This window comes from Delphinapterus leucas, chromosome 1 (genome assembly GCF_059928025.1).
Source record: "Delphinapterus leucas isolate spDelLeu-1000000601 "Yukka" chromosome 1, BTC_Dleu_Yukka2, whole genome shotgun sequence".
NCBI classification, from domain to species: domain Eukaryota; kingdom Metazoa; phylum Chordata; class Mammalia; order Artiodactyla; family Monodontidae; genus Delphinapterus; species Delphinapterus leucas.
In genome coordinates, this window is record NC_143129.1 from 55,960,110 (window position 1) to 55,977,653 (window position 17,544).

At 51.8% G+C, this 17,544-nt stretch overlaps 1 protein-coding gene across 1 annotated transcript in view; it reads right to left on the reverse strand.

The window, feature by feature from the left end:
• Nucleotides 1-407: 407 nt before the first annotated feature.
• The window catches only part of LHX4 (LIM homeobox 4), a 48,318-nt gene continuing 31,181 nt past the window's right edge, over nucleotides 408-17,544 (reverse strand). Inside the window, exons 3-6 of the mRNA XM_022556575.3 lie at nucleotides 13,942-14,144; nucleotides 9,187-9,341; nucleotides 8,614-8,785; nucleotides 408-6,451 (exon numbers count right to left, since the gene is read on the reverse strand). Coding sequence (XP_022412283.1) covers nucleotides 6,057-6,451; nucleotides 8,614-8,785; nucleotides 9,187-9,341; nucleotides 13,942-14,144 — 925 coding nt within the window. The 3' untranslated portion in view covers nucleotides 408-6,056. The remainder of the gene's footprint in view (nucleotides 6,452-8,613; nucleotides 8,786-9,186; nucleotides 9,342-13,941; nucleotides 14,145-17,544) is intronic.

A 17,544-nucleotide genomic window follows, 5' to 3' on the forward strand; every position in this document is an offset into this window, starting at 1 on the left:
CACTGGCAGAATTCTCAAGCCCTGTTATTAGTGCCTCAGGAAAACGCATAGCCTCTTTACAAACTTCCCTAACAACCACCCAAGGGACTGAGCTAGTGAAGGAAAAAAAAGTCCCTGTGTACCTCCTGTGGTCCTCTACCCACACCTCACTCCATTAGATGCTGTCACCTTCACCTTCCTTAGTGCATAGCCCGGAAAGGTTTTTTTGCCTTTCTCAGCCTAGTCAAGTATTTACCACCAGAGATGATCTGACAAAGGACCATCAACCCCTTTCCTTGATAGCAGAGATCTGAGTTTCCACTAAAAGACTTTTAAACCCTCCAAGAGGCTCACTGGACATGCTGCCCAGGAGGCAGTATCTTTCCTATTTAACTGGGTAGACTGCGGGGCACAAGTGGGTCTAGGACTTGGGTTGAGTCAGGACATCAGACTGCTCAGAGGACCAGGGCCCAGCCTCCTGCTTCAGACCTAAGCAAGTGGTTCTGGTGTGTAGTGCCACACACAGAATCCAATGGCAGAGAAGTTGGTGCTACCCACAGAGTCTGAGAATACTTCAGCAAGTAAACTAGTAGCTAAACAGGTGATGAGTTATCTCTGTCCATTCTCCTCAGCCAGACTGTCAGCACTGTCCAATAGAACTTTCTGCAATGATAGAAACGTTTTATATCTGTGTGTCCAAATACAGTAACCACTAGCCACATGTAGCTGTTGAGCACTTAAAATATGGCTGGTGTGAGGAACTAAACTTTTAATTTTATTTAATCAATTTAAATAGCCACAAGTGGCTAATGGCTACTGTCTTGCTCAGTGCACCTCTGTTTGGATCTTCTCTTCAACCAAACAAAATTAATCACTAATGCAGAAAGCACTCATTTTTCCTGGATGGAATCCCACCGCTAAAGAAATGCTATGACTTTCATTTTTTTTTTTTTATTAAAGAATCTCTGTTGCTTTTTCCACTCTAGCTAAACTTCAGGTCCTGTACACTAATAAAGCCTCCTGCAGGGAAAAAACCTGAATGGAGATTTTCCTGGAAAAGCTTGTCCAGGAGCCCTGATGAGGTGTTTCTATCCCTCTGTCCACCTCTCACCCAAGTATAGACATTTGCACATGCTTGTCTAGGGAGAAAATGTACACGTATAAAGGACTTTAAAAGACAACAGGACATACAGTAACTAAAATTTATGTGATCAGCAGGTTTTCTCTGCCCATTCCTTAAGCCTAGAAACAGAGGACGGGGCCCCAGAAAATTGGTATTAGAAAAATCAGAGAACTTCCTCTATCCAACACTTATACAGAGTAGTGCAGGTATTCACAGTTGCAAGTGGTTCTGCATTCAGAGTTGTATCTTGAGTTTCCTTCTGGTGACGAAAGGAACCCATGTCAGCACAGCTTTTTCATATGTCAAGAGAAAAACTTCCAGAAAACCAAATGAAAAGCAAGACACGCTGGCTTCTAAAGAATTTCCATATTTATTGGACATAGCTTTACCATACACATCTCATGCCAACACACAGGAGGCACATACAAACAAACGCACCAGCTTCTGTGTTCCAAAGTCACATGGCAATAAATAAGGATGGGTGGGTCCTTTTTTTTTCCTTTTTCTTTTTTTTTTTTCCAGGAAATGAGACTTCATTTCTTTTTAACTGTACAAAATTTACACTGCGAAGGGTGAGGGCAACAATCCAGAGCTTAGGGGATCTGAGGCTTTGAGGTCTTGAGTACAAGTTCAGAGCAGCTTCTGGGATCCTGCAGCCCTGAACCTGCGTGTTTGTCTCAACACCGTCCTCAAGTGGGGAACGTACAAATGCTTCTTGTCTCTAGGTGGGCAGCGGATGAGCATGGGGTGTCCCGCTCTGTCCACCTGTGCTCTTCCTCCCGGGGTGAAGGATGCTTGGCGCACCTCCCAGACCTGCAGCTGACTCCTCACCAGAGCTAGCAGCGTGAAACTGTGCTTTCAGTGTGGTCCTACCAAGCAGCGTGTGGATGGGATGACTTTGCTGCGCTCTCTCTTTTTGGATCCAGTCAGTGTGTTAGAACAGTTGGAGCGATGACTGTGAAAAGGGCCAATTGACCAACCCAAGAAAGAGAGAGGCAGTGATGTGCTTTTTATTTAGCTTTCAGCATGCCCAGAGCCCTTCAGCAGCAGGCAATAAAACAAAACTCATTTCCGCTTAATTGAATTTTTCTTCATCTCACGGTTTCCAATTTCTAAAGTGCAATGTTTAAAAGTGAGCCTCCTCGGTCCTTCCAGACCCTGCTGGCTGAGGAGGTATGGTCATTACTTCCATGGCTATAACCAAGTTGTCGTTATAGTGAGTGGCGTGGCGTGCGGGAGCGGGGGCGTGCGGGAGGGGGGCCGGACGGTGCCCTGTCACACAGCAGCAGCTTTTGCTAAGCTGAAGCCTTAAACCCCTCCAGCCAGGAGGCAGTTGTTTCAGAATAACCAGCTCGAGCTTCAGAGACGGTAATGTCTTTTGTTTGTCAGATTTCTTATACTTCTTGCAAAGTGAACTTCATTGTGAAGATCTAACGGCCCCCAGGGATCTTACCAGATTTCATGTTTTACATTGGCCAAAACAAACAAACAAACAAAAAAAACACCTTATTGAAAGACACTGCTAAATGCTTTTCTTCTGTCTTAATTTTATCCTCTTTCCCTGGTGTTTCATGGTATTAGTTTGCAGGAGTAATGTTATCAATGTGGTAGTTGATTTTCATTTTATATTTATAACTGTCAGATGAGGCAAGAAAGAGGAAGCACAAGGACAGAAAAGAGTTGGCCTCAGGGTGCACAGCAAGTCCCTGAAAGGGCCGGGATCCAGGCTTCCCCACAATGCGATTTACCCAGTGTCCAGCTTAGCCTTTGCATTTGGTATTTCCTCCACGGTCTTACTACTTTTCAGCAAACATAGATTCTTCCATAGCCCCACAGATCCCGTTTTTGCTTATATCAGTTACCATTGGAAACTTGGGCTTGTTTTTTTTTTTTTTTTTAAATATTATTCATTTGCTCCTGGATTCAGAAGCCTCCTACCCTCAGGTCCATCAGCCAAGCACTGCAGATAACAGTTGCTAGTAAACAGCTCTCCTAGAGCCAAAGACAGGTCCAAATATTGTCAACGCCTCCAGAAGGTCTCATCTTGTTTTTAAAATTCATCCGTGTCATTTCGCAAAGGGGAAAACAGCTTCCCTGTAACACCTTATACATCAATAACAGACTACTGAGCGATAGAGGAGTGCCTGGACCCGAATCTCAGGGTAGTTCTGTTCTTCTCCATCCCTGAGCCTCAGAAAAGCCAAGGAACTGTCTTGGCCTGCAGCTCATTGGTGGCACCAGCCCATGCATAACACTAATCCCACTTGCAAGGAGATCCACTTAAAATCTGAGACCGATTGTGACTGTGCTTCTAAATGCAGCACCAGTGTTTGCTGCTCTCTGGCGAGGTGGCCCTGGGGAACTTAAATCCAGCTCTCCTGGCTTTCTGACCAGGGCTCACTCAAGAGCTCTCCCAGCTAGCCAACCCCACCAAACCAAAGGAGCTCCTCCCGACATCATGATGTCACCTGCACTATTCACTGGGTTCCCTGAGAGACTCCTGTTATTGTATGAATGAGGAAGGCCTCCCATTTCTCCTGCCAGTGAATAGGGAGTGAGCATGATTAACCCATCTAAAAAACAAAAACTGGTCGATTTCATCTGGTCTCCAAAAGCAGTGCTACACAGGGGGATGTTCCCCCTTAAAGAGCCTGCTCTCATGGTACTGCACTCGCCAAAAATACGAAGCGCCTCTGACGCTTCGCCAAAAATACGAAGCGCCATGAGATACTACTCCAAGTAATCAAGCTGAGACAGTGGTCTGGGTGGGGCGGTTTTTAACTGGTTTTAACCCAGCAGTCTTTCTCCTGTGTTTTGTAAGCAGCCTGCTAAGAACAGTGAGCTTAAGAAGCTGTCCTCCAAAAAGATGGACACACGACTTGTTACCTTGTGTTTGTGTCTCCATCCCCACCCCGAATAGTCACATTATTGGGGAATTCCCCATAGCACAGAATTGGCCAGGCTTAATACGCCATCATCCCTGCACCTGGAACCTCCGGCAGAGGGCCGACATTTGCAGACTCCCCAAGCAAAAAATCACAACAATCGAGCACGTCAAAAAATAAGGGTACACTACAAAATTGATCAGAGAACAAAGATGGGCTGAAGGCTGACCCAGGAATTTACTGACCATATATTTTAAAGAAGCTTCACTGACCGTAGTTTAGTCCTGAAAGGAGTTTACAAAAGATGAAGCAACCAAAAAAGGAAGTGTTTATCTCTTCCTTTAGTCTGCCTACCTTACGCCTAAATCTTTGCGGTCCTCAAAACCATTCCCGGAAGGAAGGGTCCTTAGGTGCTTTGGCCCCATCACTTGCTGTGAAAGAAAGGCAATACCATCTTACCCTTACCCACTCTGCTGATCTTGTTTAAGAGAATGGGAGGCCAGAAGAAGCAAACCACCATTTCCCAAGGGGACTGGAATAAATTCCACCTGGCTATATCCAGTATGCACATGGAGAGCTTCCTGATGGACAGATGTGTGGCATAAAGTGGGACTTGTAGCACCATTCGCAACGGTATTTCCTGTATAAGTGCAGTCTGTTGCAGAGACAGCAGCTCATAAAGCAGGGGTTGCCCTTGCCCTTGCCTCAGGCTTGGTGATGGGCTACTGCAGACCCGCAAGCTGAGAGTCTCTGCACTGCCACTGGCTGGAGAGCTCTGCCTTTCTGAGTGCAGAACTGGAGCAACCCAGGGCCTGGCATGAGTCCAGCCAGCAACCCAGAGGGATGCAGCCAAGGACCATTTGGAACCCTTTGGACAATTTTAGGGCTGCTCCCTAAATGATTCCTCCCAACCAAGATAGGCCAAGAAGCATTGCTAGTACTCGGAAGAGGCCAAGACTGTCCTCCAATTGAGTCAACTAGCACAGCAGAGAAAGCTCACATTTTTAAAGGGCTGAGGAGGGTTGGCTGCAGGTGAGCGGCGGCGGGTGGAGTTACAAGCTCATCTAAACCAAGTCCCTCAAAAGAGACACAATGTCATTTCGCCCTACCGGATGAGAACTCTGGGAGACTGGCATCTGCTGACTTGGCTAAACAGACTGCACTTTGGAATCCAAACGTCTACAAATGTTTTCACTGATTGTCGTTCTGTTCTCTCCATATTTTAGCTTTGATCATTTTGGAACCCACAGCCTGTCTTGTGGAATAAATAATACAGGCAAATTTAAAAGGCACATTGTGTACCAGGGGGACTTGTCATGCAGTCGCTGTGATGGTCCAGGGCCACTCAGCTCCAGCCTCAGAGTCACCTGCAATGAAAAGCACTTCTTGCCGTCAGGGATTCAGTGATATAGATGGGATTTCGTAAAATCCAAAACTGACCAAATGGTCTCCGGCATGTATTTCTGGGTAGGGAAGAAGTCATATTTTTCACAGCAAAAAAAAAGTAGGAGGGAGCATGTTTTCAACATCGAACTCTGGCCATCAAAGTTTTCCACTGACCTTTAATAAGTGACTTTTTATTTTGAAAATTAGGGTTCAATAAAGGTGGTCCAGAAATCACTTTTATCAATACTCAAGGGCCGTGATGCCTCTACCTCAGAAATCTCGGTTCTGGTGAGAGCAGTGGTTCGGGGGGGCATGATGAGACACTCCAATTGCAGCAGAGTTCCCAAAGAGCAAGGTGGCCTGACACAGTCATGCCGTCAACCAAGCACTGTGCAGCCAAAGCCTGTAAGCAGGGCGGGGGAGGAGCCAACAAGCCAGCACCCTAGCGCTCTGGGCTCTGTGCCCCTGTGCTGTGTTCTGAGACGAGGCTGCTCTCCCACCACTTCCCAGGAAAACAAGCCCTAGTGGGGTCTCGCGACCTCCCCGGGATCGGCAGAGGACTTCCATTGAAAATAATGGAAATTCACATTGGCGCGCTTTTGATCCTTAAAAGGCAAGTCTCTTTTGATCCTTGAAGGTATTCTGTCAAGCCAGAGGACGGGTAGGGTGGGGAGGAGAGGTGCTTAAAAAGGAGGATGATCCATTTCATCGAGCCAAGAGGCTGGGCTAGTTGGAAAGTCGGGATAGCCTACACTGCTTCCTGTGGAGATGTCAGAGGTGGGTCCCCCAGCCATGGCTCTCAGCGTCTGGCTTACTCCCTGCCCTGCATGCGCAATGATGCCCAAATTACTGTCCACTGTGTAATCCAGCCCATTGAGCAAAGGAGCGTGGGATGGCAGGGACGAGATGGAGGATGGAGACTGGGGGATTCCATAGGGGCTCCCATCCCTCAAGTCCTGATAGGATTGTCCTGTCCCGTCCATGGAGAAGCTCCCATTCATTAACTGTCCGCCTGTAACGTCCCCCACGTTGCCATAAATCCTATTGGTGTGGCCAAGTTCTGAGAGAATTTGATCCTCTGTGGACAAAAGAACGGAGATTTATTGTCAGCCGCCAGGACTCCGGTGGTCCCCTGTTCTTCACAACCTAGGAATACACACGACCAGGAAAGAAGCCCAAGCATGAGCCAGACGCCAACACGTCAGCCTGGCATCCAGAGACTGACCCACATCAAGGGGAAAAAACAGAACCCACACCTGCAGAGACCAAACGCCCAGGTCCCAGAAGGCTGGACAAATGTTTGGTGAGTTTGTTGGTCCCATGTGTGCTCAGGTATGAAGATGCCTACACTGAGGAATACGAACGCCTGAGGTTTGGTGGGTCATATGTTCTCCACATCACAAACGGAAGAAACTCTGTACTAACAAGATTTCATCTAAAAGTTTTCAAGCTGAGAAAAGTGCTTGGTTCAGTTAGTTGGGAAACAAGCAGGCCCATGCGGTCAGGGGGGCTGAGGACCTCTCTAAGACATGTGTACAAAAGCCTTCTGGTCTACCTGGGAAAGAGGTTCAATATTAAAGTACTTGGTTTCTCTGTCTACCAATAAGCTCTTCACTGGGGACAAAGTATTGGACTGATTAAGGCAAATGACCTTCTTGTTTTATGAAGAATTTCATTAAGGGGATCTAATGGAACCTTTGCCACCCGGAAGAATTCCTCTCTCCAACCGAGGTGAGCAATTTTAGTCTTAAGAAAAAGAAGATTATATAATTACCTGGAGAGACCAATGATATGTCAACCTGGGGACCCACCTGCACCCAACAGAAAGGAGCTATGAAACAAGACTTAACAATCCTGTATGTTCCAGACATTGATTTCAGCAGCTTAGAGGAGATTAAGTGGCTTTCCCCCTCCCCCGCCAAGAGGCCTGGAAGGTGAGCATAGGGCCCTTGAACCCTCCCCAAGGCCCCACGGGCAGACCTCTGGGCTGGGCTACAGTCCTCTCAGGACATCACGGTCCTGGCGGGCAGCTCATGCCATCTGCTGCCCCACAGACTTCCTTTCTATTCCCACCTGGGCCTGTGCATCCATTCCTACCAAGGCCACCCCAGGGTGGACTTCAACACCCATCCCTTCTGACGACCTGCCCTAGGCTGTCCCTCACCCCACCCATAAAAATGAAGAGGGGGAGGGGAGTCATGCCCTTTAGAGGGGGCAGGGGTTGAAGGCTCAGCTCCACTGTAAAACGGCCATTACCTGGCCTTTTGCCTACACCTGTCATCCTGTGCGACCAGGGCCCTCTGTGGGAGCCACAGGCTCCCTAAAGGGGATGGTCGTGTCTTCCAAGTGTGAAAATGTGCTGAGCTTTCCCCAAACACATTCACAGTCAGTTGTGTTCATGGATCCCCAAGAACACTGTGAGGTGGGCAAGGATGTGGTTATTCCCCATTTATAGATGGGGAAACTGAGGCTCGTGAGAAGTGAATCCGTTTGACAGAGCCATAACCGGAAGCCAGATTTCTGATCCCCCAGCTCAGGACTCTTCCCTTCGCCCCACAACAGAAGACCTTCCACATTTGAGGACTCATTGCATGAGAACCGTTATGGCTATCTGCAAACAACCGAAGGATCCAAAACATGCAGCCATTTGCAACTTTGCTGACGCACAAATTTGAATATAGCGCATGCAGCAAAGCGCGTGCGCTGGACCGGATGACAGGAGCGGTGGGGGAAGGGATTTCAGAATGAGGCCGGTCCCCACCTCACGTGCACTCACAGTACTGACTTCCCGGGGCAAAGGGCCCGTTCAGCACATCCTCCCACCGCCAGGAGAGGAGGGGGCTCACTCTAGAGGGTCACGGGAGGGAGGCCAGTGCCCCGGCCGAGGGGAGAAGTGCAGGAGCGGGGGCTCAGGGTGCAGGCAGAGACACAGCTGTCCTGCACAGCTGCGTGGGCTGGTGAGGGAGCCCCGGGCCGCAGGCAAGGAGGGGAGGCCTTGGGGCCCATGGGCCTGGGAACCCGGCTTCCATGTGTCCGCAGCAGAGCTCTGGTTTCCTCTGCCCTGTCCCCTCTGGAAGGGCCACTACCCTTTCCCCCCTGCCCTTTACCCCAAGTTGCAGGGAGGGCTGTGTTCGGGAGGGAGGTGGCCAGGCCTCCAGAAAGACCCCTCGTGAGCATCGGGGATGAGTTTCCCAGGGGCCTCTCCTAGGGCCTGGGCCTCACCCCGGCAGCCCTGCTCACCTCGGAAGCTCAGCTCACTGTCACTAACCCCACAGTCCTCTGCCGAGCTCTCCTTCTCCTGTTTGCTGCCTCCCCGGCTCCTCTTGACGCTCTTATAGAACTGCCCCCAGCGGTGCCGCCCCGCGTCCTTCTTCAGCCGCTTTTCCTTGGCCCTTCTGTTCTGAAACCAAACCTGCCACACAAGCACAAGGGACAATCTCGGGGGGCGTCCACCACGAACCCAAAGCCCCCAGGGTCCCCGAGACAAAAGACAAAGACCGAAGCCTCAGCAGAGCTCAGGGCAAGGAATGGGACGTGCCCACCACTCCCCCTGCCTGGGCCTCAGGAATCTGTCTCTGATTCAGCAAATTTCCGGGGCTTGTGGCCCTGAGCCCAACTCCCCCAGGGGATCAGTGACACCGTTGATGAGGTGCCATGGTTACCACTCCCGAAGCCTCCCTCACGTGGAGGGCACAGATGCAGGGACCCGCAGGACAGCCTCCACCCCTGCCCCAGGACCGGCCTGGGTGGCGCCGGGCCTGGGATCCCCAGTCAGCAAAGGAGGCCCGGGGGCCAGGGTGCCTGGTGTCTCACCTGTACGACCCTCATGTCCAGGCCTGTCTCCGAGGACAGCTGCTCCCTCACGTGCCGGGCAGGCTTAGGGGAGTTCTTGTAGGCGTTCTTCAATGTCTCCAGCTGCTTCGCCGTGATGGTGGTCCGGGGTCGCTTAGCTCCGGCCTCTGAGTCATCTGCAATGAAAACCACTTCTTACTGGGTCCAGCTCATCTGAAGCAGCTGGGTCTCAACCCGCCTTCCTCCTATTGCCTGCTATGGGCAAGAGTGTGGGAAAATGGGGGAATACCAAAGGGGCGTGGTCCCAAACCCCAGGGAGCCCACAGGCCCTCTGAGTCACTGAAAAGTGAGGACCATGTCCTCCTTGCCTCAGCTCCCTGCCTCTCCCCTGCCAGCCCAGCCACACAGGGGCTTTCCTCAGACTGAAGGTGTACCATTCCATGCGTTTCCCCATCATGACAAACACTCTGCCTGGCCAACCATGTGAGTTACTGCCAAGGCTGCAAAGGTGAAGGAGTCAGAATGAAGTCTGTGCTCTGGGCTGCCCCAGATGCCTGCCCCTCCTCCCATCAGGAAGGTCCATTCCCCCAGGTCCCACCCACGGCTTCGCTGCCTTTCCACAGCCCTGGGCTCACAGCAGGGGTGACCTGTACGTTCACTCTTCACCTAAGCAGTGTTCATAAATTATGGGTCAGAGCCCACTAGTGTAAAGTCAATTTAGTTGATCGCAAACTAAGAGAGGAAATAAAATGGATGGGATGGAGTGAGATGGGATGGGTTGGGATGGGATGGACGAGGCAGATGAGAGCAAGTATTGTTTCATGAAACTTGATCAATGCTTGCTGTATGAATATGTGTGCTCAGTTGAAACATAAAATGAGCCTCTTACTGTAGATCATAGTCAAAATTTTTGGAAAAACACTGGTCTGAAGAGTGTTCAGGACAACATGCTGACTGATCAACTGTCTTCAGTGGATTTTGAGCATCAAGTTCCTGTGGGTCAAAGGCTGTTTATTCTCAGTCAGAGTCAGGCACAGAGAGAGGCGCTGGGTGTAAGTGGTTTGCTCCTCTCCCAGCACTTAGACTTACTTCCGTTCTCTGCCTAGCACCCCCGGAGTCAAGCAAGAGGGAATGGGCAGCTGCGTCTGGCCCTCTGGGTTCTCTGTGCCCCTCCCACATGTGTACTTTGAAGGGGGTCTGCTCCATGCCTATCCTCCTACCTTTCTTCCTTCCCACCCAAGAAAACCCTCTCTTAGGAACAACAATAAAAATAGCTAATGTTTATTAAGTGTTTACTGTGTGCCTGGTGTTGATCTAAGAGCTTTATGTGCCTATGAACCTCACAACAATTCTAAAAGGTTTTTCTTGGAGTCAGAAGACCTGGGTTCACCATTCTCATTGAGTGAGTGACGTGGGCAAGTCCCCTCGCCCCTCTGAAGCCTGGGTGGGTGGCACGTTGTAGGATTAAGTCATCCTTAATGACAGTAAGCCCAGGCTCACACTACGATCAATCGTGCACACAGCGGAGGGGGGACAAGGCCCCCAGTCCTCTCTCCTCCTTGGGCTGTTTTCTTCCCCAGCAGAGCACTGTCATCCTCAAAGCCCACCACTCAAGTCCCTCCCTGGGGTCCTGGACACAGGACCAGGAGGAAGGATTCCAGAGCCACTGAGGCACATGCACTGAGGAAAACCTCCAAAATTCTTTAAATTCTGTTGTTAGGAATCACTCCCGTCTGCCCGTATTTATAGAGATAAGAGCATGACAGAACTTGATGCAAATACGAAACAGTGCACTTTAAAAATATCCATACGGTCTTTACGTACAAAATTTGAAATAATGAAACCACCAAAAATTTTTTCAATTCATCGAGAATTGCTTAATTTCAAAATAGGTTGGCCTAGTGCATTAGAGATTGTTCTCACCACGGCCAGATGGCAGCGCCACTGGACAAACCCCTGTCATCCTGGGCTGGTGGCCCCTTGGTTCCGCATGCCTGGCTACGTACGCGGAACTTTCTTCTTGCGATTATGGGGACTATTATGCTGTTATTTTAACATTCACTGTTATTATAATTTAAAATCTTTTTTATATCCTATAACAATATCATCCAAGTATTCATTAAGTAGCGGTGGCAGTGCTCGTGCTGAAAAATGTACCCGAAAATCAATAACTTTGGTACGGAAGTTAAGTGTGATAAAATGCTATGAGGAAGGCCAAGCAAGACCATGATACCCTACGCTGTTAATTTAGGAGAGAGCATCTGGGAGAGACTGAGATAGTGCTGAGAAAATAAAAAGTAGCATTAAGGCAAAGATACACTTCACTGGTTATGGATTTATGTGCTCCCAGGATACATGCCCGCCCCTCGACTTTTTACATTAATTCCTATGGGAAAATTAGTCTTAAAATATGTTAGTTTTGAATTATGCAGGGTCTCCTAGCACTTGTCCCTGGCATAAAATGCCACCTCATTATATTGAAAATGCAAATATCCAGGGAGACTAACAAATGAACAAAGTCATTCACACCAAGATACAAATAGCTGATATTCAGTCTTTTGGGTAGCACCAGCGAGGGAACCTAAGCCTGAAAGAGGGTTTAGATTAGCAAGGGAGGAATTAAAACATAAAAAGAGAGAGCCAAATGCCCCACAGCAGACCAACGCCCCTGCTGCACCAAGGAGCACCCAGATTTCAAGGGATGGAGTGGCCGCTGCCTCACTGACAGCCAGAGGCAGGAGGAACGGGCCAGAAACACTGTGTAAGCCCCAGCTGCTGGCAAACCTACAACAGATCTCACCTACTGTTTGCATTTCTTTTCCACGTTGGTCTCTCCCTCGTGGAACGTCCCATTCCACAAGTGTCAGCCTCTGGAAACCTCAGGACACAGCCCTATGTGACAGGCGCTCTGACCCACCCCTATGGAGCTGAGATGCCGAGGCTCAACCAGGTACACAACTTGCCGGGGGAACCCCCAAGTTAGTGCATGACCCGGCAGAGATGCCCACCAACCTCTGAGGCCAAATTCGGTGTCTTTCCACCATCCTACAGAGGTCTGCTGCGAGGCAAAGCATCCTCGATGAGAGCGTTAGCCCCACTGGGTCATTCTTGCCTCCCCAGCTGGTCTCCCCTTTCTCTCGACCCATCCACAGCAGCAGTGGACGCCGGGCTGCACGTGCTCAGGGTCTAAAGGAGGCCTCTGACTGCGAGAAGCAGCCACTGGCCCTGGGGGTGGCCTGCATCCTTGGGGTCTCTGGTGAAGGGCATCAGAGTTGCACAGGCAGCTTGGGCTCTCTGAGTCCATCTGCGCTGAGGGTTTATCTCTAATCTTCTGTGACACCATAAACGACTCCAAAGTAACTGCACCGAGTGAGCTTTAAGGGGCCAGAGCAGATTAATACATTAAGGCAAAGAGCCTGGGAGCAGGTTTGCAGAGGCCCCAGAAAGAGGAGAAGAGACTGAAGGCGGTCCATGTCAAACGCCAGAACTCTGGGGGTGGGGGCAGAAGAGAGAGGAGGCCCTGCCGCGCTGTCCCTCCCAGCCTGAGCTCGGTTCCCGCGGCCTCACCAACACAAACCCTTGAACTGCATTTGTTAGCAAAAGACTAATTTCTCCATGCATTGATCGTATCTATACAATATATATGTGGGGACCCGAGGAAAGACCTGGAAGGAGATACATGAAATTGTTGTTCCTTTGTTTTTTCATCAAGCCCAGAGCCGTCAACAAAAGTGTTCCGCAGTGACACCCTGAGTCGAAATAAACTCTAGTCAAAGGCAAATGACCTTGGATGTTTCACGAGTTTGTGCACCTGAGATTCCCAGGTTGGCTTTGGCCAAATGCCATGTTCAGGTGGAGGGCACAGCGGTGAGTGAGAAGCCGGAGGTGAGGCTGCAGGAGGTGCGGAGTCAGGCTTGGCTTCCCTGCGTGGAGCGCTGGGGAATTGGGGGGAGGGGTCCGAGCCCTCTCCAGGCCCTGGGAAGGCCCAGCAAAGACCTAGGGCTGCCCAGCAGCAAGGCCTTGGAGGGCAGGAGCCGCTGCTGCCCGGGCCGCCCCTGTGAAGGCAGGCTTTCCAGGGTGGTTACTAAAGGCTGGGGCCCGACAGCAGCCTCAGCCTGTGCTGCGGGCTTCTGTGCAGACCCTGCACAGGGCCCTGAGGTGGCCAGGGAAGGGTGGCGGGGTGCACGGGAGCAGATGGTTGAGATGGTTGGGTCTCCCTGAACGAGGAGACTGGCTGAGCATCTGCTCCCATGTGAGGGGCTTGGGAGACACAAGAGTCGTCACCCCTAAGTCCCTGCCCTCGAGAAGCCCACAGTCTGAGAGGGGAAACACAATACAGTTAACTGAAAACCGAGCTGACCCGTTCCAAGGGTGACCTAGGCCAACGCCAGGGCTCCTGCTGACCGAAGCCTCTGAGGTGCAGAGGTAAATGCGCACCCCGATATGTGAAACTGATGTGCAGCTCCACTGCAGACGGAGCACCCTCCCAGCCCCGCCCCAAGCGAGAGGCCTCGGGATGATAGGCACAAGGTCCTCAGCCAACGTGCTGGCGCGCGAGACAGGCAGGCGCTCAGCGGCCGGAAACCGGTTGATGCTTCAGTGGAGCAGCAAGTGCCAAGGGCTGGGGGCTGGGGGTTCCCCCTCCCTGCAGGCATCTGGGAAGGTTTTAGAGGAGGCAGGGGGCGAGCAGGGCTCCGAGGGGTGGGCAGCCCGGACTCAGGCAGGACAGGGGGCACGGCCGGCACGGAGGCCGGGGGGAGGGGCCGTGCTCATTACCGTTCTGCTTGGCCGTCTCGTAATCCTCCTTGCACACCAGCCGTCCGTCCTCCATGAGGTAGAACTCGTCCCCCGTGGCCAGCTGCCGGTTACAGATGATGCAGGCGAAGCAGTGCAGGTGGTAGACGAAGTCCTGCGCCTTCCTGACCACCTGGGTCGGGGGGATGCCCTGCTGGCAGGCCGTGCATTTCGTGCCGAAGCGCCTGTAAGGGCAGCGTGGCGTGAAAAGATTAGAGCGCGCGGCAGGGAGGCGGGGTCTGGCTTGCGCGCACTTTTCATCTGTCCCTCCTCCACCCCACCACTCCGGGGGGTCCATGGGCCTCCACCCCTGGGCCACCCAACTGTCCGATTAACAGCTCGTCAGTTCACCCAGGGCTGTAGGATTTTCCAGGTCCCACTGAGCAGGCAGCTTCGCCCTCTGCCTCCTGGTTTCTTCAGCTTGACGGTGAGGCCTAGAGGACCAGCCCCACGGGGCAACTGTGTGCACCCATGTGCATAAAGCATCAGGTGAAACGCCTCTTCCCGTGCTCCCCACGGGAGAGGCCCGTGTGGCTGGGACACGCCACACGCCGGGGTCCACACGGGGCTCCAGAGAAATCACACTTCGGCCGCAGAGCGGGCCTCTCACGATGGGTTCTCTCTCCTGCCTCTCCCCTCCATCCGGCAGACACCAAACCCTCCGTAGCAGACTCCGTCCCCTTCCCACGCACAGCCCCTGAGATGTGAGCCCGGGAATCTGCGTTTTATACCCCTGCCACCATTCGAGGTGCGGGGCCTGCAGACCTCAGTTTGAAAAATGCTACCTCAGACCTCTTCCCATCAATCCCTTTCTGGAGCAGCACCGAGGCAAGAGGAAGGTGCCCACCACCCAGGCCCAAGATTGGGAAAAGAAGAGAAGTAGACTCGTTGCAACTATAGTCCAGCTGGGTCACTTAAGCCCCGTTCCCTGTCCTGGCCATACACACAGAGCCACGCCAGTGGTCGTAGAGGCCAGAGGGGAATTGGGGGCCAGTGCAGATGTGACGATGAAGCGGAGGTGCGTGGGGGGCTCTGCTGCAGGAGGGAGGTGGGGGGGTTGGGGAGGAAGGGGCAGAGTTTAAAACAGCAATCAACCTAATTATTCATGACATTTCACACAGCAGAACTTTATCTTCTTCAGGATGAAAGACTTTGCCTAATGGATCTGGGGAAGGTTTGATTTTAATGGTCCTTTTAACTAATGCTTATAGGCAGCCTGATTTCCCCTGAAAGGACAGTACATATTTCATCCCCATTAATACCAAATAAATTAATTATGGTCATGGCTATCATGATGAATCCCAGATTAATGCAGAATGATGGGTCTCTTGTGCAGTAATGATACCTGCCGGGGGCTGCAGGGGCCTGGAGCAGGCACGGCCAGCTGCAGCTTCAGCCCCGTCCCGGGGCCATGGGGTCACAGAGAGAAGTGGGGCTCTCTAAGTCTAGATGGGTAACCCCAAAAGAGCCAGGAGCGTGGCCCCAGGGACTGCTCTTCTGAGACGAGATCTGAGGAGGGTGTCGGGGTGTGAGGGCCTGAGCTGTTTGGCTCGGAAGGACCCCAGGCTTCTGAACTCCTGGAATGCCCCTCGGTTTTGTGAGGACGGTGGCATGCATGGGAGCAGGCCTCTTTAGAGCAGGTTTCTCGGCCCGGAGCTCAGGACGGGCTCTGTCAACTACCCCTGAGTTTTTTCAAAACTGTGCATCAGGAGGAGGGGCCTGGACTTTCAACACATTTTCAAAGGGTTTCAAGGGTTTCACCAGATTTCAAGTCCAGGACTCAGAAAAGTAGAGATCAAGTTTGTTGAAAAATAAATCAGTGAATAAAGAACCATGATTTTAGAGATTATGCAAGGAGATGGCTAAATCTGAGAATGGAGAACAGTCTACTGTCAGTCCTAGATGGTTCTGAACCTCCCAGACAGAGCACAGGTGAGAACCAGGCTGCTTCCACAGCTGCTGTCCAACCATGTTGCCTGTATTAGAGAGGAAGGCAGGCTGGCCCAGCGTGTGTGTGTGTGTGTGTGTGTGTGTGTGTGTGTGTGTGTGTGTGTGTGTGTGTGTGTGTGTGTGTGTGTGTGTGTGTGTGTGTGTGTGTGTGTGTGTAAGGAAGCCTGTATATGTGTTACTAGAGTGTGTTTTCAAATTGCCTGTAGTTTGCTATCCAGTCCAGGCCAATTCACAAAGCAGGTGTTCAAAATGAAACAATCCTGCTCACTGCAAAACCCTCCCAAATAAACCACCGAAACCCAAGCGTCCAAATCCTTTGCTGCAAAGGCTGGAGCAGAAGCAGCTCCAGAGAAGAACTAGAGTGTTCCAAAAAGCAAGTCCTATTTTGTGGCCGAGTCACGGGGTGGAGACCGGGGGTGGGGTGGGGGGCCGGGGGGGGTAGGAGGAGGGCTGAGCAGACTCCAGAACAGAATGGAGACCCTGCAGCGGCCCCGCCCACAGGCAGGGCCACATCCTCTCCCCACTAAAATGCAGGCTGTGGCTTTCCGTAACCAGAAACCTAGTTGAAACCAGAGCCCCAGAGACATGAAAGATAACGAGGGTATAAATTTAATCTACATACCGACAGTGATTCATGCGTGAGGGTGGCAAGTGCACAAGAAAAATGAAAAATAAATGGACTTTCCCACCGGTGTTTTTTAGCAATTGAAGCAATTTTCCTGATTGTGGGATTTATACCGATGGTAAGTGGAAGTTGCCCCTTATTACCCCTCTCCCCTGGAGCACGGCCAGCGGGACCCTCATCGAGGGGACTGCGTGCACCCCCTGGGCCCACAGGGCTCTCCCAGCATGGCCCCGTCCTGAGGGGCTCCCCACCCCAACTTCTGGTCAGAGCCAGCGGGCCCAGAATAAGGCGCCGTCCTGTGGGGCTGCAGATGTGATGACGACACTGTCCTGAGTGTCCAGATCTCAGACCAGCCAGAGTCACAGGTGAGGCAGCCACGGCCTGGAGAGGCTGCACAACTTGTTCTGTGACAAGCAATAATGAGATGACCGCGGCTAAAACTCCCGGGTCCAAAACCAGGTAAAACTGTGAACTGGCTGCTACACAGAACCAATAGTCTAACCAACCTGACCAAATCTGCAGGGTGCTGGGGGCGGGGGCCGAGCAGGACACTGGCCAAGGAAGAGGCTTCCAAGGAATTTTCTAGTCAGCATTCCCTTCGTCCTATCGCTGAGCCCCTACCGTGTGCAGGGCCCGGCCCACTCGGGTGCAAACTGCACTGGCCTTGCTCACCAGAAGGACAATCTCTCTCTGGTCAGCCCTGCCCGCTAGGCCTTCAGGGACGGCCGGTCTCCCCAGGGAAAGCAGCTGGAGCTGATCCAAAAGACAAAGAAAACACAAGAGAGGACTTGCTAATGGCTAACGTTACTTCCTTCTCAGAGCAACGTCACTGGCAATGCTCTTATCTCTGCCCAACGAGCAGCAGGCAAGCCACAAAGACCCACCGAAGGAGTGAACGAATGCACACAGGGAGGAATGCGTACACGAACTGCTCCTTCAAGCACGTGTCCGAAGCAGGAGGGGAAGGGTTAGCACTCACCATAATAACTGCAGCTCCCGGCAAAGGCTCT